The sequence below is a fragment of the Rutilus rutilus genome, assembly GCF_951802725.1.
Source record: "Rutilus rutilus genome assembly, chromosome: 10".
NCBI classification, from domain to species: Eukaryota; Metazoa; Chordata; class Actinopteri; order Cypriniformes; family Leuciscidae; genus Rutilus; species Rutilus rutilus.
This window is the reverse complement of record NC_140215.1, coordinates 19,030,257-19,057,237: the sequence shown is the minus strand read 5'-3', so window position 1 is coordinate 19,057,237 and position 26,981 is coordinate 19,030,257. Positions and strand designations below refer to the sequence as shown.

The following is a 26,981-nucleotide window of genomic DNA, read 5'->3' as shown; positions in this document are numbered from 1 at the left end:
GCGCGGTTTCATGTACCACACACACACTGAAGCACGCGTGGGGCTCGCAGTGTTTTCGGCCTCTCCCGCCTCACTATATGAACTATACACTCTAGGTGTCAGTGCCGAAAGTTGGGTTGACGTCCGAACCCAGCGTGAGACTGATGTCAACATCCGACGTCAGATAGATGTTGGATTTTGGTTGGAAATGAAAGTTGGGTTGACAACGTCAGATTGACGTCAATATCCGACGTATCCAGGGGCACCAAAGAGTCTTAATCCGCCACTGACCATGAGGGAACGTTCTATTAACGTCCCAAATGTCCTCTTTGTAACGTTCTTATGTGACCATAAAAAAACTGATATAGAATGTCCCCCTGTCATATAAGGAACCTTGAACTGCAGCACTTTCATAACAAAAGAGGACGTTTTAGGAACGTCCCTAATGTTCTGTAAAGGTTCAGGATTTTGTCACCTTTAGAAAACTTTTAGGGAACGTTGCGCAAGGTCACGAGAATGTCCCCTCCAGGGTGGTTTGCTGTCTTTGTTGGGACTCTCCATAGACGTAATGGTTTTTATAGGTCACTGTACAAACTGTATATTCTCTCCCCTTACACTAACCCTACCCATCACAAAAAACTTTATGCAGTTTAATAAAAAAATTAATAAAAAAAACGTTACCCATAAGTCAGTGTGCATTCAGGCTGAAGTCCTCATTTGGATAGAAAAACAAGCGCGCATGCACACACACACACACACACACACACACACACACACACTTCTCATCTTCTTTTATGTTCCACTAAAGAAAGAAAGACAAACCGTTTTTGAATGACAAGAGGGTGAGTAAATGATGACTGAATTCTCATTTTGGGTATCTCATTAAAAAGCTTTACAGTAAAGAGATTCCATAATCACCCATTATATAGTGCAGTGAGGCCTGACCTCTGCAGGTAGAAGGTACTTACTGCAAAAAAGAAAACAACAATAATAAAATAAAACAAAAACAAAACAAAATAAACCATTAAATTCACTAACCTGGAACTATTTCACCTCAACCTAATTCACTATCACTACCACTTTAACACTGGAAGCTGGACCACATACTTCAGTAATTGAATTTACTTTAATGAACGCACGACGCACTGAGTGGGATAATGATACTGTAAAACATCTCAATAATGTGTAGCGTTTCCTGTCCGTTGCGTAAAAACATCCTGTTGTTGATTCTTTTTAATGAGAGTCTGTAGATCGTCTTTCTCTTTAGTTTCATTCTATTCGAGACTGTTATTGAGATGTTACTCATAGTGTTGCATGATTGATTTGTGTTTCAGCATCATGGGAAAATTCCAGAGTATGCAGAAACATGTCACTGCAGAGCACACCATGCTTGTGTTGCATTTAATTGCTACCTTTGTTTAAATCTTGGATGGCTTTACTGGTAACAGGTTTTCCAATATGAGTGTAAACTCTGGCTCTGGTGAGAGATTGCTCACAGTAACGAGAAAGGAAAAGACCTCAGCCTTCATTAGCCGAATGATAGCTGACAGATTTCTTTCTCTCGTCTCTGGGACCTTTTGACCAGTGATGAAAAAAGCAGAAGATGGTAAAGACATTTGAGAGATAATTTGACAATTTTCCTCAGATCTTAAACGCCCTGAAGAAATGTGTTTCTCAAAGCCTTCTCAACCACCCACATGAAATGCTTCTCGCCTTGCATTTCAGCCTGGCAAGATTTGACACTTTTAGATTGATTTTATTCACCCTTTTTTGTTCTTCAAGAATGCAACAACAAGAGTCAAATAATTGTTGTCTAATATTTTAAAGCAGATTTCCCCAACCAGGGTTATATTAAAAGTGAATTAGGGTGAATTGCCCTAATGTGGGACATTTTTTGCACTTTAGACTTCTGTGAAATATTTCGATGTGTAACCAAAACATTAAATCCACACTCAATACCATTTAAAAAAAACCAGGATGTATCCTAATCAAATCAAAAGAGAAAATTCAGATAACCCATTCATAAGATAAATTATAGACATATTAGTGCTCTTATTGCAAGTCGTCTGAGAAAAACTGCAGCTTCCTAATGTGGGACAGAACGTGTCCCCAATGTGGGACACTGAAAAAATCTATGATAAAACACCAAAAAATCACATTGATACATGTAGAATAGTAAAACCTTTTATTTTAGATTCACTGGAGAGTAGATTTAGGGACATTCCATGCCCTGGCCAACAGTCTCAGCTGAGGGACCCCACCATCCTCAACAATCTGCCTATATTCCTCTATGGCTCCTCTCATCCTGTCCTGCCTCCACTGATTAAGTTTCTTTCTCTTATCCTTTACCTGTGTCTGCCTCTCTTTCTGCATCTGACAATCTGTCCCTGTCTTTCTCACCTTTACCATTGTGATCTAAAATGCATTTCATTGAATTAATCAGATGCATAAAATAAAGTGGAATTGCTTTATTGGTTTTCTACGGCATTTTTAAATTCAGAGCTATTTTAAATTTTAAGTCAACTATACCTTTTACACATACATGACACATACATGACACATACATGACACACACACACACACACACACACACACACACACACACACACACACACACACACACACACACACACACACACACACACACACACACACACACACACAGAGAGAGAGAAAGAGAGATAGAGAGAGACACACACACGTATGTAGGCATGCACACGCACAAAAGAGCCTTCAAACCGCCCTCCAAGAATAAAAAATTCACATGACTGTAAAAATCTGCATTAACAGTATTGTGATATTGTGATACTAAAACCATGTAAATAACCATGTTTGTCCCACAAACTATGCCCCACCACACATTTTTGACTCAATGAAGTACTGTCCCACATTAGGCTGATCATACTGTCCCGGATTTGGAAACCACATTTCCTAATGTGGGACACTAAGAAATTTGATAAAAATATAAAATATATAGTTGATACGCACAAAGTTAGACTATTTTTTGATGGACAAACATTTCATAAGCATATTAGGCTAAAAAGTTGCAGGATTGCATTGTTTAAAATGTATTAATATCAAACTGGTTAAAACTCTATGTCACTGGCCTTCGGATGGTCTTCACACAAGGTGCCTCCTGTTTGATGATTGCTCCACCCTCAAATATTTTTGGACATTTGATAGGTCATGTGATTTTGATCACATGACACCACAGCTTTGTCTAACCCATAGTTTCACTGTCATTCATGTATTTATGGGGGACCTACAAACACTAGACCTTAGGTGTCCCACATTAGGCAGTGTCCCACATTAGGGCAATTCACCCTACTGTAAAATAGCCACTTTAAAATCAGTAATGCAAATGCTATAAATGACATTCAGAGAAATATAATATAAGAAACACATTTATGGTTTGGTTCCAAATTTTGAAATGGTTCTGTCTGATGATAAGATACAATGAAACAATGACATTCATTTAAAAGCACATGTATTAATTGTGAAATGATGCTATGAAGGTCTTGGAATGGATCAGATATTGCTTTCTTCACATGGCTTGGAAATTGATTCTGTGTTGCTAAAAATGCGAAGTATGTCTACTATGTACCTGAATCTTGCACTTTACTGTTTGACTGGAACATTGTATGCAAATTCAGTTTTTACGGCACCACAGTGTCACCAGGGCTTCAATTTCTTCCTGCGTTGTTGAAGACACATGCGTCTGAGGATAAAGATTCTGCTAAGTGGAAGCAGAATGCAAACACATATTTGTGCACATAGACACATGTATGCTCATTTTCATTAAGGATCTCTCTCTCTCTTACCCCTGTGGCACACAGACTGTCTGACAGGACAGGAAGTCCCCGGACAAGGAATGTCTGGAATTTCTTAGTCCTCAAGGGTCTTCCTGTTCTCCACATGACCTTTAGAGGTCACTAATATTCTCATCTTTTGAATAGCTCAGCTAATTCAACACCTTGTTTATTTATTAAGAGGTTAATTTTGAAATGTACCACTATTATTTTCAATGTTTTTGAAAGAAGTCTCTTATGTTCATCCAGGCTGATTTTATTTGATCAAAATACAATAAAAACAGTAATATTGTTACAATTGGAAATAACTGTTCTATATTGTAATATTTTAAACATTTGTGCTGCTTAATATTTTTTTGTGGAAACTGTGATACATTCTGTTTTTTTTTTTTTTCAGGATTATTTGACGAACAGAATATTAAAAAGAAAAGCATTTATTTGAAACAGAATTTTTGTAACACTATAAATGTCTTAACTGTCACATTTGACCAATTTAATACATCCTTGCTGAATAAAATGATAAAAAATTGCTGATCCCAAACTTTTGAACAGTAGTGTACATGATTACATTACATTAAAAACAGCAAAATAATTGTTGAGATTGGTTTTACTGGGCCTGACCAAGCCTCGCAATGTTTATCTGTAGAAAATCATCTTTCCAGTCCCACTAGAATCACCTGAAATGACCTTCAAGCCAGATCCTTCAAAAGTCATATCATCCACAAAAGAATAAACACACAGTGCTTTGTGATATAAATTATTTATTTACATTACAGAAAAAGGACCCCATCAAGACAAACAAATTAACTATTGGAAATATTACCCATACTTAACCAAATAACAGGACTTGTCCTATCATGTTGTCCTAAAATTCTCTGTTTGTGTCCTGTGCCACAGGTGCAAGGCATCGTGTGTAGAACCCATCGTCCCCCGTCCCTCCATCCCATCATCCAGCAGGATGCAGTGTCTCTGTGGGGACGGAGATTGAGTGTTTTTATTTTCTGTCCAAACTACGTTTCCCATGATTCTCTGCTCACGAGCGGTCGCGGCGCTCAAATGAGGCGGGTGGAGGCGCGCAGGGTGTTTTCAGAGTTGTAGTGCATTGTGTTCTGCTTCTGCCGGTTGATTCTGTTGGTCCGTGGGCACTTCCTGTGGAGGAAGCAAAAGGACGTCCTTATCGTACATATAACTTATGTATATTTTTACTGAGCAGATTTTTAAGTGACAATATGTGCATGGCATATATGAAAAACATCACAACCTGCTGTTTTTCTTTTTTAACAATAGCCTACATGTAACTTGCTTCCACCAAGCAGCTCTATATTATTTATAATCTCATATTTTTAATCTAAAAAACTCATATTTCAGAACTTTTGCTCTTCTAATGTTTATTAAGAGTTTTCAAAAGAATGTTTCATGTATGCATCTGCATTAGTATTCATCAGACAGATTTCCACAGCTATGATTTGAATGCTCACCAAGGCTGCATTTATTTGATCAAAGATACAGTAAAAACAGTAATATTGAGAAATATTATTGCAATTTAAAATAAATGTTTTCTATCTAAAAAAATGTTTTAAAGGGTAATTTATTCCTGTGATGGCAAAGCTGAATTTTCAGCAGCATTACTCCAGTATTCAGTGTCACATGATCCTTCAGAAATCATTCTAATATGCTGAATATCATTCTATGTGCTGCTTACTATTTTTGGTAGTGTATGTAGACTGAAGATCTGCGGTTTAATCATCCACCCATCACTTCTAATCATGATCCATGAACATACTGATAACACTCGCTCTTCTGATGCGCATTTCAGTAGATGGGTGAGTTATTTAGTGCTACTAGAAGTGCTTTAGATTTCACTACCACACACACATCCTTCAACAATGACCTTTCACAGAGTGTAAAAAGACTCCTGCTGGCAGGGACCTCGCACTCTATAAAGAGCTGCGAGTGTGTGGGATCTACATGAGGTAGTGTGTTTATACTCACCGGGTGATACACAGCACCACTACACATATGATGGCCACCTGCAGAGCCCCAATGACAGACGCGATGAGGACGTAGCGGAGCTTTCCAGAGCCAGGCACCACGTACAGCACATTATATTCCTTGGTTTCACACTGCGGACCGCTGAATCCTGAGTGACAGCTGAGGAAAGAAACACAGCATTATGTACTCGTTAGATTAGATATGTGTTTTAGTACTCTGTGGACTTATTTAGGTTGTTTCAAAGAGTCCACACGGTCTCTGTAATATCTCTATTCACACACACAAACACATTTTCATACTTGAGTTAAAATCAAACAAACAAAAAAGTGACTAATTTCTAATTTCTAATTCTAAATTCTAATTTTCGTTTAGTTGAAATACCTAAATCTAAAACTAGATAAAAATGAATAAAAACAATCATTTTTTAAACGAGGCAGATTTTTCGTGGTTTGAACACTAGGGGGAGACAAAGTTCTGTGATATAGAGTTACATACACAATCATAAGAAGCTGTGTGCCTAAACACACACACACGTATTCACAAGGTATTTTTATAAACGAAATATGCTTGAGTGATCAGACACATCATGAGTGTGTGCGTGTGTACCTGCAGGACGGTGTTGAGAGCATGTTGGGATATTCACAGTCTCCGTGAACACAATAGTTCTTATAGTGCTCAGGGCAAGGGATGTACAATCCTCTCGCCACCTCTGAAACCTCAGGCTTCTCCTCTATAATTCAAACACAGACACACACAAGTGGGTCAGAACAACTGGAATCCAAGGGCATTTTCAGAACCACAGCACATACATGTTAAAATCGACTTTTTATTATTAAACACACATTCACCTGTGTAGTCTGTCCTGGCATATTGTCCATCTCCTGCTTTGGTGCCTGTAATCATGTCGCCTACAGGATAGAAATGAATTCAGATGTTAAAATGAACAAATCTCCCTCTGCCAGTCTGCTGGTTATATAATAAAACATGTTTTTTGTTTTCATTTGTACATTGTCATTTTGAAGATGATATTTGGAAAATTGCTATATTCCAGAGACTAATGATATGAACATGAATGGACTTGATTATGTAACAGTGATTTATAATGTTCATCTTTCCATGTGTTCTCTCTTGTTGTCTTATATAAATGCAAATTAAATGGAAGAAGACATCATGTAACAATAATAAGAAATGAATACATTATATAAAGCAATCATAAATGATTTCAAAATGGTCTTCTTACCCTGACAGTGACCCAGGAACTTGACCTCGATTCGTTCCTGCCGCTGACACGACGCCTCTTTTACCTGGCAGGGGTTGTCATAAGAACGGCCATCTGACGCACACACGGGGTTAAAACTGATGTGGGAGCAGTCGATGTTACAGACGCACCTGTGTAGGGAGAAACAACACAGTAAATGCCAATTACTGTCAAATCAAAGACGGTGAAAAAGATCATTAAATAAGTGTCACACCTTGTTTGATCAAGCTGTCAGCTAAGAATAACACTTCAGACATGCAAACTGGGACTTAAAATAATTGCTGGAGGGAATTCAATGTTTCACATTTGATACTGAAGCAAAATCTTTAATGGCCTCTTTGGAAATAATGCATCTTTTTTGGCCTTTTACCAATTTTATGAATATTAATTAGGAGAGTGAGGACAGGAATTGATGGGGAGGAGGAAATATCCAAGAAACGTCGGATTGGAATGTCGGCCGGCCAAATGAGCAGCGCACAACAACACAGCTCAAGGGCTGGGTATCATTGCAGATTTCCTGATTCAATTTTAATTCTCAAGCTCAATTCAGTTAAATTCCAATTCATTCGGCTATATATCAATGTCCATTTTTCTTACACATGAAAGTGATTCTCTCTCTCTTCTGACTTAATAGAAAGATATTATTTTGTGGGACATTGTCTTTATAATGCATCACAATCAATACAGATTTTAAACTTTTCTTATGGCCTGCAGCAAATGCACTTATAACAGTAAAATAAAATAAACAAAGTACTGATCAGGTTTATTGTGCCCCTGATCCGAGTCTTTGAATATTGAGTAACTGCTGATACCAAGTCCCGATCTGATACTTGTATTTTCTTAGTGCTTGGTGCACACTTCAAGTTATTAAAATCAATCCAATGTATACAGGGCCGTGCAGAGAGTTTCTCAGGGGCTTAAATGTAATAAAGGGGCATCTATCACTACATAGTGTTTCCAATAGAACTACTACTACAGTAATCATAGGCCTAACACACACGCACGCACGCACGCACGCACGCACGCACGCACGCACGCACGCACGCACGCACACACACACACATAAATATATAATGTATGTATGCACTCACTGTATAAAGACATTGGTAGATGTAAATGTTACAAAGGTTTGTTTTTTGTTTTCAAGGAAAAAAAAAGTGAAATTAAGGTTAGAAAGCATGACACTTGGACTTAGGATAGCCCATACGATCAGTTGAAAAATTGCTAAATCGGCCCTGATCTCGATCCTTGAGATCGGCTCGGGACATCCCTAAAACACATTTATACACTATAGTTCAAAAGGTTGGTAAGATGTTCAATTGTTTTTAAAAGAAAGTCTATTTTGTTAAAAAAGGCTGTATTTATTTTATCAAAATTACAATAAAACCGGTTATATTATTAAGTATTATTCCAATTTAAAACATGTTTTCTATTGTAATATATTTTTAAAATGTAATTTATTCATGTGATGGCAAAGCTGAATTTTCAGCATCTTTACTCTTCAGTGCCACATGATCCTTCAGAAATCATAATATGATAATATGTTCATTTGGTGTCAAGAAAAAAAAAAAAAAAAAAAAAAAAAATATATATATATAGCCTATATATATATATAAAAGAAAAATATAAAGAACATCTACACAGCAAAGTCTGTCCCACAAACAACACCTGCCAGGAATGGACAGTTTTAAGTATTTTGTGTATTCTATTGTTGCTGGTAGTTTCAATCAATCACACGGACACTTGTTCTTATGCCTACAAGAAAATTGCTTTTGTAAGAGCCAGTTCTGCAAAGGGTGAACATTACGACTTTAATGTACACCTCTCCATCATGAGTGTGTTAAGCTCAGCATTTTCACATTCATCCTGCGAGACTACAGTGCTGCAACATACACAGATTACAATGGTAAAAAAATACAGGCCTCTTTACAAAAGGTCTGCATCAGCGGGAACGGTAACCTCACATAAACATTAACTGACATTCATAATTACCCATTTGGCTTGAGGCTGAGTGAATTACCATTAGAAACAGATTAACACCAACATCAACAGTGTTTTTATGATCTGTCTACTCTATAAATGTTGATAAGGGTGTCAAGATTGCAAATGTAATGAGTAAAGTCTTTTTTCATCAACTCGGATCAGCGTGAAGCTAGAAGGGAAAGCACGGGAATGAATGTGGATGGGATTGAACTGGATGCAGCAGTGATTTTCAACCTATAGCACATTCTTGAGACTATCATCTCAGGGCTTAATAACTAGCACAGAGGACTGGCTTAGCAACCAAAGCGCTGCGAACACATCAGCGGAGAATAATACGACGCTCTGTTTCAAAGAGGAATGATGAGTTTCAATGCTTTGATGTTCCTTCGCTCGTTTTAATGGCTGCTCTTATTCACATACCTTCATTAGTGACGGTAATGAGCGCTTACGTGCATGTGCGTATGCACGGATGAAAGGCTATGCGCTTCTGACAAGGAGACAAAGACGCATTGAATAACAGACAAAGTTTCTTACATTAGCGACAGGCATGCAACACACACAGACTTTGTATTCGTGTGTGAACAAGTCATTCATTTCTGCCTGAGAGAACAAAAAATCTGTCATCTTGTCTTTACTGTGTATGTTATGTGAGTTTATTTGGTATTTCTCAGAGGAGCTGATATACAAAGTTCTGTCATGAAACTGTAGATGGCACATGCTTATAGGTCCTTGAACCAATCTGCTTGCAGTCACATCATTCTCTGTTGGGCACAGCTGACTGGTTTCTGCTGCATCAGTAGCCAATGAGCTCGCTGTTCAACATTCAAATACTTGCCTATCATTTGCTGCAGCAGTTTGCAGCGTGCTTTCAGAAACCCTCCACCTTCCCCAGCTCCACCTGTATAGATCTGCTGCAGGGTGATTCATGTATGCCTGTACAGCATCAGTAGTTATGAACAACAGCAGCAGTAGCAGCATAGCAGATCTATTCCGCCAAGACCAAACACATTAACATTGTCACATTCATTACAAGGCCAAACTCTCCAATAGTTGTCATGACAGATATGAATTTGTGGTCTGTATCTTCAGCATTCAGGTGTTTCTGCTGTAGTTTCTCTCTAAAGTGTGTATGAGTCATCTGTGTGCCACTGCAGGCACATGTTGAGCAGAAATGACAATTAAACTGCCGTCCCCAGTCACTTCTCACTGCAGCAAACGGACGACAGTATAATTATAAATCTGTCATTATTTGTATGTGTGTGTGTGCTTTTCTTTCTTCAACTTTCCTTTTTAATATTTCCACCCTGCCAGTGAGCTTTAGTGGAGTAAGGAGTCGTTTTGTATTCTGGCACTACTGGAATAATGTGAAGTGACTACAAATGTGCAGATAAAAATATCTGTTTTAAATAGAGACGTTGACTGAATTGAACTATGGTATGATGTCCACTCAAGGGCAGCTTTGATTGTTTGCCATTGCTAATTGAGATCTGTAATGCATTGTAATTTAGATAAATGCCTGGGAGTGCTGAATGTGAGATAAAACAAACAGGCGCAATGATATTGAGATGTATTTATTATGAAGCACTGGTAATGGTCACACAAGCACACGCGCACACACGCGCACACACTTGCTCTCCAATGTGACCGTCTGTAGTGGTCATAAAGGCTAATGTGTCTTGAGAGCATGAATATTTAATGTCGACTCTCACATTCTGGACACACACACTGCAAATGCACTGCATCAACAACACACGCACACACACACACGCACGCACGCACACACACACATCAAAGATTTCCAATAGCAAATCAAGTAAAAATGGCTTTGCGAGTGAGTCCAACTGAAGGGATGAGATTTCCTTTAAAAATGTAGGTTGTTTGGATGGTAGCCTCTGTGTGTGTGTGAGCGTGTGTTTATCTTGTTGAGTGAGGGGATATGTCTTATTGATTTGTAAGAGCCATGTGGTTTCTCTGTTATCTAAACTTTTCCAGCATGGCCCGTGGGCTTCCTGTCTGTCCAGCTGCCCTTTACTCAAACACTTTAGTTTAGTCTCTCACTCTCTCTCTCTCTTTCTCTGGCTGGATTATGATGATGGATTCTGTACTTGTTGATGATCAATCTTAGTTTTCAGGGTAATCTGTAGTTTAGCTTTGTTTCTTTAACCCAATGTTTCAAATGTTCGATTTGGATTAGTAGTGTAGATAGTATCGATCGATCTATCGATCTATCGATCTATCTATCTATCTATCTATCTATCTATCTATCTATCTATCTATCTATCTATCTATCTATCTATCTATCTATCTATCTATCTATCTATCTATCTATCTATCTATCTATCTAAGTCCTAAACAACAGCCAAACAAATCCGGTGCTTGTCACTACACACACAATCAGTGCACAAACACACACTGACATGTTATTAATGCATCTTCTAGCACTGATTTTATTTATAATCTCTGATCTCATTTTTTCAGTAATCCTTTCAAATGACGCAGGAAGATGGAAAAAATGGAGCGAGACTAAAAAAAGAAGGACTGCTGATAGAGGTAGAGTGTTTTTTGGTGGAGGAACAGTGAGGTGAGTGAGTCATCTGCAGTCAAGTGTATCAGAGCGAGGGGCCTGTCATGGGACCATCCCTACGACTCAGGCATAAATGCCTCAAATTGTGCTGATATCTCTGAGGAGGGAGAGGCCGGGCTGTTTCATTCTGATGCCTCCAAACACCCCAGCTCTCCAGCCAGTGCTTGTTGAATCTTTAGTGAATCTACAGGCTGTCTTTGCCAAGGCCGACATGTAATTCCCTTCAGACGCCCTGAGAGAGATAGGCAGGAGGGAGGAAGAGAGGCCTACTTCTATTAGGATTAAAGAGTAGTCTCGTTCCTTCTTGCTGACAGTCTGAGCTGTTCACTGATGCCCAGGGCAATGAAAACCTCCTCTCCACATCCACGTGTGGATTTTAAATATATGATGTGAGTCAGGATATTTTGTTTACAACTCAAATAGATTCTCTCGAAATTATAACCATTTCTCATTGAATATAACAAAGATGTTGTTAGATAGAAGAGCAAATTGACAGCTTATAGTGGTTTTCTGCTTATTTTTTATTGAATATTAAAGAGTTCTCAGAGCTGGAGCATCAGGGCTAAACAGCCATTCATCAGCAGAGATGAAACTGTCATAATTGGCCTTGTTTATTGCTCATTTCTCTCGGGCAAGTTCTCAGAGTTCAAATTAAAAGAACTGAGATTCTTTGAAGTATGTGGACGAATCTCATATTGCCCTATAGTGTCCCATATTCCATATGCTATTACAGTACCAACAAATCATACAACCAACAAATCTCGTTGTTACTGACCAGAGAAAGCAGTCACATTAAAGAAACAGTTATTGCCTCAATTTATTGAAGACTGGAGTAAATTCCACTTTGTCATCACAGGAATAAATTACATTTTAAAATATAGAAAAATAGAAAACAGGAATTTTAAATTGTAGTAATATTTTTACTGTATTTTTGATCAAATTAATGCAGCCTTGGTAAGCAAGAGACTTTCAAAAACATTAAAAGATACCAACCCCACACTTTTGAACAGATTCAACACAATGAAAGTATATGGACAGCAGGGCTGTCAAGGAAGATTTTCAAGGCAAGAATTTTGTGAATGACAATTTTTTTTTGACAGTTTCTCACAAACATAAAAAAAATTAATATGCCCCAGAACATGTATAGGCTAGTATATAATACACAGAGTGCCCTTTTTGGAGCTTAACAGCCTCTGTTCCCCATCAGCTTTTCAATGTATGAAATAGAGCAGTGTGAACATTCTTCAAATTATCTTCTTAAGTGTTCCGCGGAAGAAATTACGTCATAAAGGTTTAGAATGACAATACAGTGAGTATATGATGATTTATTCGTTTTTTTAATTCACTAAAGAAATGCTTGGCTGGGCATCTTTTATTTTTGTATTTTTTTACTCTGTATTAGTTCTCCTACAGTTTGCTTTTGTGCTTACCAGACATCTTCTGCATCCACGTCACACTCCGCTCCAAACTGGCAAATGTCACAGGTGGACGTCTCCTTCTGTCCATTCTCCGCCGAACCCTCGTTCCCTGCTTGGATACACAAAGAAGAGACAAGACAGCATAAGCTATTAAAGGTCTGACAAATATTATTTGGGGCAAGATGAGCAGGCAATCACAGCCCATCTCTCTCTCTCTCTCTCTCTCTCTCTCTCTCTCTCTCTCTCTCTCTCTCTCTCACACACACACACACACACGCAAACATGCATGAATAGATGGAGAGACAGAGGACAGACATTATTCTCATTCTGCCTTTGTCTCTGGCTCTCATGAGAAGTTCAAATCCCCCACTGATCTTTCCTCAGCCTCACCCCTCATTTCATCATGATGATTTCTGATATGCCGCTCCTGCTCCCTGGCGATAGAGGCTTCCCAGGAGCCGGAGCTTAAAGCCCCTCGCTATCGCATATCTGCCCTCATCAGTGGACGGGGAAAAGCAATCCCGTACGCCATGGAATTTAAATTACGTCTCCTCCTCTGAGGATCATCATTCCCCTTTGGATCCTGACCCTCCATTATGAGGTGCTATTTTTAAAACTTATACCGCAAAGACAGAGAGATGAGAAAAGAAAGGCAGAAGGATAAAAGGAAGAGAATTATACTAAGAACAATGTTAAAGTAACAGGTGTATCAGTCCTTATTTTGCTATGTTTTTTGTCCTTCTATTGAATCTTTTTGAAATTTTTCTTTTTTTTCACAGACCAAAGAAAAAAATAATGCTAAGTTATTTTAAACTGTTTAAATTCAGCAATTTGAGAATTAGTACAACTGCTCAATACAACAGTTCAATAAACTGTTAATATTTAGTCATTTTAACAGTATAACATCATTAACAACATAAGTTAAGTAACTTACATTTTGGACACAATATTGCCATTCATTTGTGCATTCTGCTCCACCAATGAAAATAGTTAGAAACAAGTAGTTTGGCATCAAATTGAAAAGTCAATTTTTTTTTTTTTTGTCCTGAATGAGTTAGTATGATTCAGTGCCTCACTCACTTTAAAAACAGCCACTTGTTTTGTTCCTGAACAAATCAGTGATTAGAACGAATCACTTGAGAGAATGATTCAAAGACTCACTCAAAAGACACCCACTGGCATAGTGATGCAACCTGCAGAGCCACTAAAAATGCCCACCACTAATACACTAATACTGACAGTCTGTAAGCTCAAAAACAGACAACCAGAGAGACACAAACAACGAAAAGTACTGGTGAAAAGCACAAGTACAACGAAAAGTACAAGTGAATTCATGGAAAAGAGTAAAATAAATGTCCCTTCAAAACAGTAAGTATAAGATAATTTTACTTTTTTTGATTACTTGGTGTGAAGACAATGCTACCATTAACACCACAAGCATGCACTAATAGATAAAGCTTTGCTCCAAACACATCTCTTGTCCCGCATCATGACCAGAGCTGATTAACCCAGTGCCCAGCTTCTCCCTGAGTTGCGGCTGCATGGACCGAGGGTCTGGAAATGAGAGACGTGTCAGAGGGAAGGGGCAGTAACGGTTATCTCCAGCTTTAGATGGACCCTCTGAATCGATTTTCCCTGACCAGAAACACAGTCAATCACCAACCCCCTCTGCTTTTATGTACAACCTCTGACAAAAAAAATCCTGCTTCTGACCCTGTTTAAGAATATTTATGATACACTGTGTGTGAACACCCAAGGTCAATGATTGATTTAATATACTGTATATTTTGTGAATAATGGTAGAATCCTTAAGTCTTTGTTGTTGTTGTCTTTAAAGTGCTTTTAATGTTTCATAACCTTAAATGTCTTTGCTTTATACATTAAAATGTAGCAATCTGAGCACACGCTGAGCAGAGGAATAGGTTTTGCTTTAAATGGTAGATGGAAAGGATATACTCAAATGAACAGAAGACAGATGGTGAGTGTCCAAGAAAATGGCTCTTAATGGGACAAACCTACTTGTGCAGAACCTAAGGAGAAAGGTGGGGGTGGATTTAGGGCACAACATGGGCTGTCAGACAGATGATGAATGAAGCCACCCATCTCCTGCACAGTGTATGGAAACTGACCTTCACAACAGATAGCAAGAATGAGTGTAACATTCCAGTCTGGGTTGGAAGAGGTGTATATGAACTAAGATCACACCATGAGAAGTAAAAACAGCACCAAGAGACTGGTTAGAACATATATTTTTCCTAATCAGTATATTTACCTTGTTTTCCAGTGAAATACATATCAACATCCTTAAAATTAGATCAGTTTTACTTGAGAAGTCTGGAGCCCAGCAAAAAAAAAAAAAAAATGGTCATGATTTAACTCAATTAATTAAATGTGGCCATAAATCCATGGGAAAGAGTCACATTTATATTGCATTTGATTTGGCTGAATGGCAGGGTTTATTGCACGCACAATTCAAAACAACCACCGGCCAATTTTTTTATTTATGGCCACAATATCTAAATGTGGGGCTCCATAGTCAAGACTGCATAAAAGTTTTGCTTTCAGAATTTACAATTTTTCACATGATAACTTTAATAATATTAAGTGGTTTGCTTACAAACATTATTGTTTTGCAGAGCACATTGTACTGTTTTACCCCATTTGCACCAAATGCTCTAATAAAAATTGTATTGTTTCGTTCATGAACATGAGATGAAAATGAATCTTTTGAGTGGTATTCCTTGCAATGTACACAATGAACGAATGGATGGATGATAACTCCTGGGTCATCTAACAAAAAGCAGCTCAGAGCACGCACACACACACCATTTGTGAAATGGAAAGAGTTTAGATCAACGCAGTTAAACATTTGGTGAAACAAAAAGAATCATGAGACTCTCTATGTTAGGCTCTTCTGGGACTCCAAAAGGTCACATTTTATCATGCATATACTTTGCAGATTAAAGGTTAACATGTGATTAACATGTTACTGAAATGCAATGTTCTATTAGCCTACTATGAAAAAACAAATGTGTAATGTAAGAAAAGCCTGTATTCCCTATTCTCCCTGAAGAGATGGCTCCACACAAGAACACGATGAGCTCTTGAGGGACAGAAAGGTCAAGTGAATCTCCACAGATGGAGAGGGCACATTACATCTTTGAATCAATAGAGAATGTAGGAAGCATAATGCTTACAGTGGAAAGATGATAGCCCGAAAGAGGATCTTTGGATTTCCACTGATCTCTACGAGCTAATGATGCTTCTTCTATGCGGTTAATGTGACATTTAAGCATTATGCATGATCCACAGAATCGTCTTAACACTTGCTTTCTTGAGAGAATCTCAGAGTGATGCATTTTTTTCCCCTCCCTTTGTATTGCAGTAAAATGTATATTTTTTTCTTCTTCTGGCAATGATTGCAAAATTCGGGGAATGACTGAATCACAAAGTGTTTGTGCGTTAAAAAAAGGCATGTGGATGAGTAATTGACTTGAGCTCAATCCGGCTAGTAAAAACAAATATTGTAAATCGATTACTTTAGAGCTTTTACATGTGCATCAGTGTAATGAATGATACTATTTCAAATTGGTTTCTAAGCTATGGGTATCTGAATACAAATGTTATTTTTAACCTAATTTTTTTTTTTTTTTTTTTTTTCGAAACAAAGGGATGGTCTTTTTTGTTTGTTTGAAAATATTCAATTACCATTATTGCATTGTTGCTAACCATTACTGCTAGTTCCATATGAATTTCATATATCTGTCATCTCTACTCATTATTTTTTTAACTTATTTTACTTTCAGAGGACTTGATTACTCATATTTTGGATGGATAATTTTGTCGTTGAGTATAACATACATACAAAAATCCCTAAAATGTAATATATGACTAAACATTTTGAAAGGATGTATATTTCTACATTTGACCTGCAAACTTGTCTGATAAATACAGTAACCAGGCTCTCAATGTTCCAATCATGTAGTCATCAACTGAGTCTTCACCACATTGGGTCCATTATAACCCACTTCACACAAATAAGGCTCTGTGAGTAACCCCGTCCAATTGGGAAAAGCATGTCGTAAAACCCCCTCTGGCACTTTGCCACTTCTATCCACACCTGACAGCATAGAAGACCTTGCCAATGACCCATTTGCGCATGTAATTACAGCAATCCGCTGACGACGGTGGCGCAGAGCGAAGGTGTCTAATTTTGTTGAGTGCTCCCAAGGCTCTTTTCTTCCACTGGCTGACAGCTTTTGGAGAGCGTTTTGAAAGCCAGATGAGGGTTTGAATTGGCAAGAGCAGTAAGAGCCAACGTGCGAAATTCAGGAAAGAAGGCCTGAAACGGGCTGCCCTTCTTCTAGGGATTAGGGAAGAAGAATTAGGAGAGGAATTACGGCTTAAAACTTCATTTTTTCCAGCTTTGACCAGATTAAGCGCTGCTTGCTGAAAGTCTTCCATTGAGCGCCTATAAGACCCAGCAGAAGATCTACGAATCAGTTTCACTCTGGGTTATTACAGTGCACTAAGGTCAACCATGTAAAATAAACACACAGATTCCATATCACTCAGAAAGACTTTTACCATCACATATAAATTAAATGTATACCCCCCACATAAGCACCATTTCACTTGCATTTGATACAGCTGTGTTGTGTCTCTAGAGCTCTCCATTATACTCCCATGAAAAGTGCTACGAGTTTCAGAGCCTCTTACATTCACACACAAACCAGCACGTGTGCTGATCTCCAGCTCTGACTATGATCGGCCCCTGATGGCACCCATAATAGCACTCGTGATGGAGCCACTCTCAGTAATATAATGGAAGAAGAGTGCAGGGGAAGGAAAGGAGATGAAAAGTAGAGGATGACGAGAAATGAGAGGAAAAACAGGATGAAATGAACACCATTTGATGTTTGTGGTATGTAGCACAGAGAACGAAAGAAAGAAAAACAATACAACCAAGTAAACATGACAATGACGGAAAGGGTTCGAAAACAGATGAAGAATAAGAGACAAAGAGACAGACTGAAAGAGAAAAAAAAAAACACAAAGGGACAGAAGAAAACATCTCCAGCAGCCAAGCGGTCGATGGACAGTCAATAAAGTGTCACTTTCTGCAAGCTAAGAAGCCATCCTTGATGAAGGGATCTGACCAGGATTGAGGCTGAAATTAACATTTGAATGAATGGCTATATCAATTAGTGCTTTACCCACTGGATGACCTTCCCTAAACCAGACTCTCATATGAGACCCTAAAAAACCACAGATAAAAAAACAACAACAAAAAAACATTTGATAAGGATTTCTTACATGCATAGCTGTGGAAAAAGCTGAATTTTGAAACTTTGAAGAAAGATGGGCTCCAGCTTTCTGCTATTTAACAAAGCCTACATTAAACTGTTGTGTTTCCACTTCCTTGTGGTCTTTATTGTCATGAAATGTTGAAATGTCCATTAAAGGATACATATATATATATACAGTATAGTTTTTCATTGATCATTTGATCCTCAGAAATAAACAGGCAGACTTTGCAGTTTAATTTCAATAAATGGATTAAGAACATAAAGCTTGTGTCTTAAAAGATCAAGGAGCATTTGATTTCCTTATACAATTACCTCTTTATGCCCCCCAATAAATTCTCCCAGCACACCCCCTGCTGCAGTGAATCATGTTTGTCCGAGCAGAAAGATGCTGGCACCTTGTCTTTCCATCTGAACTCCCAGACACAGTGGGGTGGCACAGAGAGCAGTTGAGATGTTCCAGCACTGTTGGTGCCAATCTTTGCCATCAAGCCCCACTAATCCTTCTGGCACCACAGTGCCAATCTTTCACTCCAGTTTTACCCGCTGATCTTTAGAAAAGATCCAAATCAGTAGTGCAATGCAAGCTTCTGGTACACAAGTTCTAGCTGCTATAGGCTATTGCAGAGAGGATTCCATAAAATATGATAGAACTTAATATGATCTCTTTCATAAAAATGCCATGTTTCATTCACTTTGTTCTGATTGTATATTTATAAAAAAAACAATGTTATTTTCCCTGAAGCAGATCTTATGAACACATTTGACGATGAATGATTTAGCAAGGACGACGTGAGGTTTTCCACCTCAGTAGAACAACTAGTTTTTTTCTCTCTATCAAGTTAAAGGTCATTTCACAACTCAAAGGAATATGAAGTCATTGCTCAGAGACTTAAACCAAATTTAGATATTGGCCTTTAACAACATCTGCACGCCAGGGACCTTTTAACACCCAACAGATGCACAAACGAAACACAAATGAAAACAAATGAAAGCATCAAAGGTTTTGTTAATGATTTAAAAAAGAAATTCAAGGTAATTAAAGCAACAGATTTCCAATAACAGGAGAATATGTAAAAGTATGGTATTTGGGGTAAAAGGCGCCCCTGCTGTTGGGGAGAAAGGAACAATAATTAACATGATAATAAATATAGCTGCCTGACTTTTACATTTGTTGACATGACATGGTTAGATGGAAAAAGTTGGGTATATAACACTTGATGTATCAAGTGTTTCCATTCAGTGTTTTTTTTATGTGATATCCCAAAATAGTGACTGAACCTTTATGTGACAGGAATACAGTACACACTAACAAACACTCAAACAAACACACACCGCAACTGTTTTTGTGCTAAATTTAAAGTCCTAAAAGAAATACAATACGTTTTTTGTCACTTTAAATCGTTCACGTTATTCAAAACTGATTATTCTTTGTTCTTCAATAAAGTTCTTGCATAAATTAGATAGTGTGGATCTTAATTGCCTCCCCAGCTTGTGTTACTGTACAACTCACCTCAGTACTAGGTAGATTGTAACAACAGAACTCTTTGTATTTGACATAAACTCACATAGGGCCCTGTCTTGCATGTATCATTCCTATTTTGCACCCAACGCACAGCGGACTTTTCCCTCCACAGACGCACGTCGGTAAATTAGGGAATGAACTTGCGCTCCCAGGGGTGGTTCAGCAAAAAGAGTCCATGAAGATGTGAAAACGTACCAAAAAAAAAAAAAAACTAAGCTAATTTGGGTGGGTTTCTCCCATCTCTATACAATGTCACTTCTCTGTCTTTTACGGCCCTGACGAGAACGTCAGTCTCCTCGGCTGTGAACCGCTTTTGGTGTGCGCCTGGCAAATGACGATGACGCTCTGATTGGTTTATTTCACGTTACGCCCGAACCACACCTATGAGTAATGTAGCTACTTCAGACCAAACCATTTTAGATTTGCGTCGGGCACAAGAGTCATTTATCCCGCCGGTATAATAGCAACAGCGCCCGAGATCCGCCCACAAAGTTACTTGCGTTTCGCGTTTGATACTTGCGTTTCAGATCGTTAAAATAGGGCCCAAAATTGTGTAGTACACATCCAAGTGAGTTTTGTTTGTAGTAGACAAATGTGGCTAATGTGTATCAAAGTTTGAGAGATCTATAACAAACAACCACTGAGTTACTGATGCTCAAACAAAAAGTGTTACTTCCATCCCCATTCTCCTCTATGCATGTATATATGCTTCTAGGATTATAATTTTCTTTTGAAGTGGGATGTAATCAGCAAGGTTTAACACTTGTTTTAGCAAAGTAACTGATTGACAGGCGAGTAGGTGGTCCTTCGCTGCTATGCATTATACTGTAGCTTTACACTATAATTTGTGAACGTGGTCACATGTTTCTGACACTCTGTTTGGTTTATTTCACGTTACGCCCAAACCACACCTATGAGTAATGTAGCTACTTCAGACCAAACCATTTTAGATTTTTAGGTGCATTTTAGGCGCAAGAGTCATTTATCCCGCCGGTATAATAGCAACAGCGCCCGAGATCCGCCCACAAAGTTACTTGCGTTTCGCGTTTGATACTTGCGTTTCAGATCGTTAAAATAGGGCCCAAAATTGTGTAGTACACATCCAAGTGAGTTTTGTTTGTAATAGACAAATGTGGCTAATGTGTATCAAAGTTTGAGAGATCTATAACAAACAACCACTGAGTTACTGATGCTTAAACAAAAAGTGTTACTTCCATCCCCATTCTCCTCTATGCATGTATATATGCTTCTCGGATTATAATTTTCTTTTGAAGTGGGATGTAATCAGCAAGGTTTAACACTTGTTTTAGCAAAGCAACTGATTGACAGGCGAGTAGGTGGTCCTTCGCTGCTATGCATTATACTGTAGCTTTACACTATAATTTGTGAACGTGGTCACATGTTTCTGACACACTGTTTGGTTTGAGTGATTTGATCACTTTGGAGCCCATTTGCACCAGTAACCATTGATCAGTTTACAGAAACAGGGTCTATTAACAGAAGGCACTAGTAGTCAATAATCCTGAACCAGCTGCAAAAAGCCTTAAGAAAGTGGACAACAGATGTTAAAATATAATCATCCATTATGCCTCTAGCCCACAAATAACCCCTACCATGTTACAGCAGTAATGTGAAATTCTTTTCCATTTCAAAACACCCCCAGCTCCAGCACAAACTCCAGACTCAAGCCCAGCGGAGCTCCTCGCTTCTCTATTTTGATTTTCTATTCAAAGACAGATAAACAAACCACCAACCTCAGCGGATTTTGCAGATGCATCCCAGGATAAATGAGCCTTTAAGAATTGAAAGCTATAAACAACCAAGCCCTTAGATGTTTACATTTCAAACACAGAGGTTTGTCTCCAAGGAGTTCAGGCTTAGCTAGTTCCAGTAATTTGGGAGATGGAGACTGCTGTTATGATGGGCATTCCTGCACCACTGAGGGTTGATGCTTTACTGATTTTAACCAGAACAGATTGCAGTCGGTTAGTTTTTAGTGGCACTCAAGAAATGAAGCTCACTATTATCAGAGAATAGTGTCCTTGTAAGATCCATGACTGGAAAGGGATTAAACTCCTCATAGATGCAGCCGCTGAAAAACTACTCTATTTTCCCCAGTTACTGTATAAATGCTTCTAGTGTTTCCTTCTGTCTCCTTATCTTTCTCTTTCTCCATACATTTCTTTCTCATCTCCTGGACTGTAAATCTCCATTTTCTATGTTGATATAATTTATTCTGTCTATTTGCAGAAAAAATTGAAATATCTCTTTGTCTGCCATTTCTGTTTGGTTCTACTGTATGTATATAAGCCAAAATGAACTCTGCTCTTTTCTTTCACTTTCTCTTGTGACCTTGGGGCCATTTTGTCACTTCCTGCCACAGCTCATCAATCACAATGTCTCCTGACCCGTCTAGAGCGCTAATCTCCATATAATCCCACCATTACCGTGAACGGCTCATCTTTTTGTGTCTAGTGTGATTCCTGTTCATCCTCTCTGCCACTTTCCCACTTTCTCCAGCCTGCCCGTATCATTATATTGTATTTCCCAAAATACATTTTAATAGAAATCCCCTTCTACCCCAAGGATGACCCACATTAAAACAGCAAATTTATTTTTGAGCGACAGAAGGTTCAAACAGCCCCAATACACCTTTGTCTCATTTGATTTGGCTCCTTCCACGTGTGCCTGAGATTTACATTTCATCTGTGGAGACCCTGACTATATTAATAACTCCGGAGGTATTTGTCAGAGCTCGGAACGAATCACGAATGAGTAGATGCTGCCATAAAATGATTGCATTTTCTCTTGTTGGGGCTGGAAATAGCTTAGTCTCTGAAATGGGTTTTCACAAAGGCAACAAGGGCAAATCTATGTCTTGTTTGTGATAAGAACAAAGTGGAATATGAAGTCATTTCTATTTTCAATGTTATTTTCAATTTTCATACTTTAAGGAAGCGCTAAATCCCTTTCATTCAGCTATGGACAATAAGAACACAGAAAAAAGTGCTTTGAATTTACATGATTTGATCACGCACATCATTCCACACAAATCAATTAAGTTTACTTATTGTTTTCCTTCTCGGTTTAGTTCAATAATGATTTGTTAGAAAACATAACTTGTTCATGTAAATTCAACATGATGGAATTGTGGAATGGAATAATTATATTTTAGTGACCTCAACATGCCTTTATGCTTGCCCACGCCATGATCCATTTTCATTTGCCACATTACTCAGTAATATTACTAGATTACTACCTAGCTATCTACCAACTAGAAACAGCATGTTACCGCATGCTAAATAATAGCTCATTGACTAAAGCAATGTTCTTCATGGAAACTGTTCTAAATCAAATCATAATTGGACATTAAAGTCCCCCCTTTCTAAATTTCAACATTTTACTCTTCAAATCAAGTTAAAATTTTTTTTTTAAGTAAATGGCCCGCAAGTTGTGACAAAACAATCAAGAAAATAGCTTCAGTTTAACCAAGTTAACTGAACAAGCAGGAATTTTTAATTTTTTTTGCACTTTATTTATTCTGAGAGAAATAAAATAAGAGAGAGTTCATTCCTGCTTTAGCAACATCTTTGCTATGGAAGCTCAAAATAAATGTAGCGCCACATAAAGGTGAGAGGAAACATTCTCCAAAAACCAGTCCACATAAGTAATTCAATACAATATCTGTCTAAAGTTTGAATATCTGTTTTTCCTCTTTATGTTTTGTTAGTTAATATAATGTAGCTTTTATGTTTTAATCGATTATAAGCCAAGATTTCATGCATTGTGTCACATATTGACATAAATCATATATAATTTGGTTTGAGCTATAAAGGGCCATATTGAGAATTTGGTTGAATTTTTTCCTATACTAAGTATAAATAAATTGTTACATAACAGATGAAAATATTACATCTTTTCATAACAGAAATAATTCTTATGATAATATTAATTTTACTCAGTGATACTCTCTTTCACCGATGACGATGTTGCCTCCATTACATTGGTTTCTGTCTGATCTAACTCTTGTTGCTTGTGTCTCCTGCTATCCTGATTAGCAGGGCCTAAAATGAACACTCCCCAAGCTCCAAAGTAAAAATTGGCATTGTCTCACTGCACGCAAAACAATAAGCAGTTAGCACCAACCTATGAGAGTGGTTTTGAACTTAAGAAAGCTGATTGGTCAAAAAAAACATATATATAGTACGTTGAGAGCCAACAGCAAAACATAACCCCCAAATACATTGGCATAAACCTGTGCTTACACTGTCCCACTGACACACACATTATTTTACCTTGAAATGCACTTGTTAATGCCACATCATTTAAAAACAAATACCCAAAATCCAAAATTTGACATTTACCGGGACAGGATCCAGCTTAAATTAAGCACTGGATTCAGTCTTTGATACAGTATATAAACTCAGTAATCCATGATAAAACACTATCCTCTCATTGAAGCTAGGTTATGGACAAGACATACCAGTCCGAGAGCTTTTCAATAGGGCATTTATATCAGACGAACTTATAAATTATTTCCGTTGTGATGTTTTAAAAGCCTTTTCCAGCCGCAATGCCAGATACTGATAAACACCATGTCTAACTCAGTGAGGACTGCAGTACAGAAACAGTGCACATGTTCACACTCAGCTTGAATGTTAAGCACGCAAACTCTGAGCACAGCTAGACACTTTTCCTTAGTCTTCACCTCCCATTCCAGACGGCACTGCGCCCGCCTTTATCGCAGCAGCTGAAATGGGGAGATTAGATTATTCTCTTTCTCATTCCTCTAAGCTTGTTACCATGGTGATACCACGGTGACTGAGGAAGGTCCTCACCCGGAGACGGCTGTGCAGCTGACTATCGTCACCTCAGGAACGTGAGGTCATTAATTTCCCTCTGGTAAAAGCTGCGGAGTGTTTTAGAACATTTTAAGGCATGACTTAACAACCATTTTATGTGAAAGATCAAACACGGTCAACCACAGCTGCAAAGACCAAATAAATACACAATGTAAACCCAAAGCGCACAAACCAACTCCCTTAAAGACTGCTTCCTGTGTCTGTATTGATTATAGAAAATCTACCAAAATTAAAAACATAATGGATCCTTGAAGCAGAGCCCTGGATACACAGTAAATGGATTTCATTTGGAGGTAATTATAAATAATGAAGTGCTGGTGGAGCCGTACTGCTGCAGTTTTGACAGCTGAAGTGATACAGCGATTAATCATTGAATAAAATCAGGCGTTCCTTGCTTTACAGTGATGGAACACAGATATTTGCTTCTTGAATTAAAAGAGAGAGAAAAAAAAAAATACCAACAAATAAATAAAGAAATAGATAAATAAAAATAAAAAAGGTAGATAGATTTTTTTTTTTTTTGTAGTTAGTTCTGTCAGGAGAACCCCCAAAAAAGGAGAAACCTAGCGATCAGCAAATGAACATAATGGGGCTTTTTGTCACAGTCCGCTTGTCGTGACATCCTGCTCCGATTAGTAGCGTAAAGGAATTTCTAAGGAAGTTTAGTTGAACTTAACAATAAACGTCATCATTATTTAAACCTGTTTATTTAGACTTTACTATGTAGTCATTTTATTATTTTATTGTAACATTATGTAAGAGACACTGCCGGTGTTCTGCCAGTCATGAAATGAACTAGCAGCACGCAGCTCAAGTTACTACCCGAGGAATCATCGGACTGATCTCATTTTATTTTTAATGTTATTTTGTTTATTTCTGCATTATATTCCCACCCATTATTTGCTATACAAATGCTATACAATCGTTGCACTCAGACATGAGGATATGACTCATTTAAGATGATCAAACCAATTATTTCTTAATAATCATCTATGGGCGGAAAATATTTCTTTAAAACTTCAATTTGATCTAATTATTAATGATTGCATCGTAAAGTATGAGCATGAATTTTTTTTTACATTATTGTTTAATACAATAAATTTCCCCCAAACCTTTAATTTAATCCCCTCAAAATAGACTTTAGTTGTAATTAATATTTTAATATTTGTCTAATTTTAATGCTCTTTAATGTCATATGATGTTTGTATTGTATTCTTGCAGTTCTGCAAAAAAATAAGGTGATCAGACTCTGAAGTATTGTGCATACACATCGAGTATAGCTTGAGCGCCCACTTTTAAATCCCGAAATATGCGTCGGAACTGGTGTGTCTTTAGAAGAAGTATCTGTGCTGAATTTTACATAAATAAATCACAACAATCACGTGCTATGGGCACAACCATTGATACAGGCAGCAACGGAAGTTTTTTACGCTCCTATTTGAAGCTTCCGCTTTTCGAATGCGGAAGTGTGATAAAGGCCTTTTGAGATCTAATGACACAATTTAAACATTAGGACTGCAATTAAATTAAACAACAATATCATACATGCTTTCACAGACAAGGTTTAATCCTAGTCCCAGACTAAAATGCATGTTTGAGCTGTCTTGACTGAAAGCAACATGCACTGAGATATCTTAAAATATGTCAGTGCCTTTGTTTAGTCTCAAGATGCACACCAGCAATGTTTTTTATTTCCAAAGGCATGTTTATATAAGATACTTAAATGTCCTAATTTAACTAGCTTACTCCTGGCTTAATCTAAGCCCTGTCCGTGAAACCAGGCCTTAAAGTTGAGTTAAGTGATTTCTGAACATCATTGTTGAACACTGTTGATATCTGAAATCAACCCAAATCGAAGATGACGAACAAATTGTTAAAAATGAACATACAGTACATGAGTATATACAAGCAAGAGTTCATGTTAGCCACCAGCAGCACAAACTCAAAATCAATGTTACTCGTATATGGAGCAGAAACAACACAACCTCAGGTCTCTCCAGCGCTGGAAAGCTTTTCTAATATTAACGCGGGTCCTAAAGCTCTTGCCTGATCATAACCCTTCTTTTTCCAGTGATATTCCTCTGACCTTTTCTCTTTTGTAATGTCTTGCAGTCTTTCTTCAAATCCGACCATTAGCACCTGCTACTAGATGGCATAGCTTCACCATCTGATTCCAAACAGCATGCTTTACCATTAATGACCATTCAAAACTATCTGTGTATTCATGGAATGCAATTTTTGTGTGCAAATGCGCAATAAAGACCT

At 37.9% G+C, this 26,981-nt stretch overlaps 1 protein-coding gene across 4 annotated transcripts in view; it reads right to left on the bottom strand.

Annotated features, from left to right (window-relative positions):
- Window positions 1–4,030: 4,030 nt before the first annotated feature.
- The window catches only part of tmeff2a (transmembrane protein with EGF-like and two follistatin-like domains 2a), a 58,926-nt gene continuing 35,975 nt past the window's right edge, over window positions 4,031–26,981 (bottom strand). For 2 of the 4 annotated variants that reach the window (XM_084420501.1, XM_084420503.1), the window contains exons 5-10: window positions 13,036–13,132; window positions 7,021–7,169; window positions 6,629–6,688; window positions 6,387–6,510; window positions 5,781–5,939; window positions 4,728–4,937 (exon numbers count right to left, since the gene is read on the bottom strand). In XM_084420501.1, the coding sequence (XP_084276627.1) occupies window positions 4,841–4,937; window positions 5,781–5,939; window positions 6,387–6,510; window positions 6,629–6,688; window positions 7,021–7,169; window positions 13,036–13,132 (686 nt within the window). In that variant the 3' untranslated portion in view covers window positions 4,728–4,840. Of the gene's footprint in view, window positions 4,938–5,780; window positions 5,940–6,386; window positions 6,511–6,628; window positions 6,689–7,020; window positions 7,170–13,035; window positions 13,136–26,981 lie in introns of all 4 variants that reach the window. The other 2 variants (XM_084420502.1, XM_084420500.1) reach the window with 2 other exon arrangements.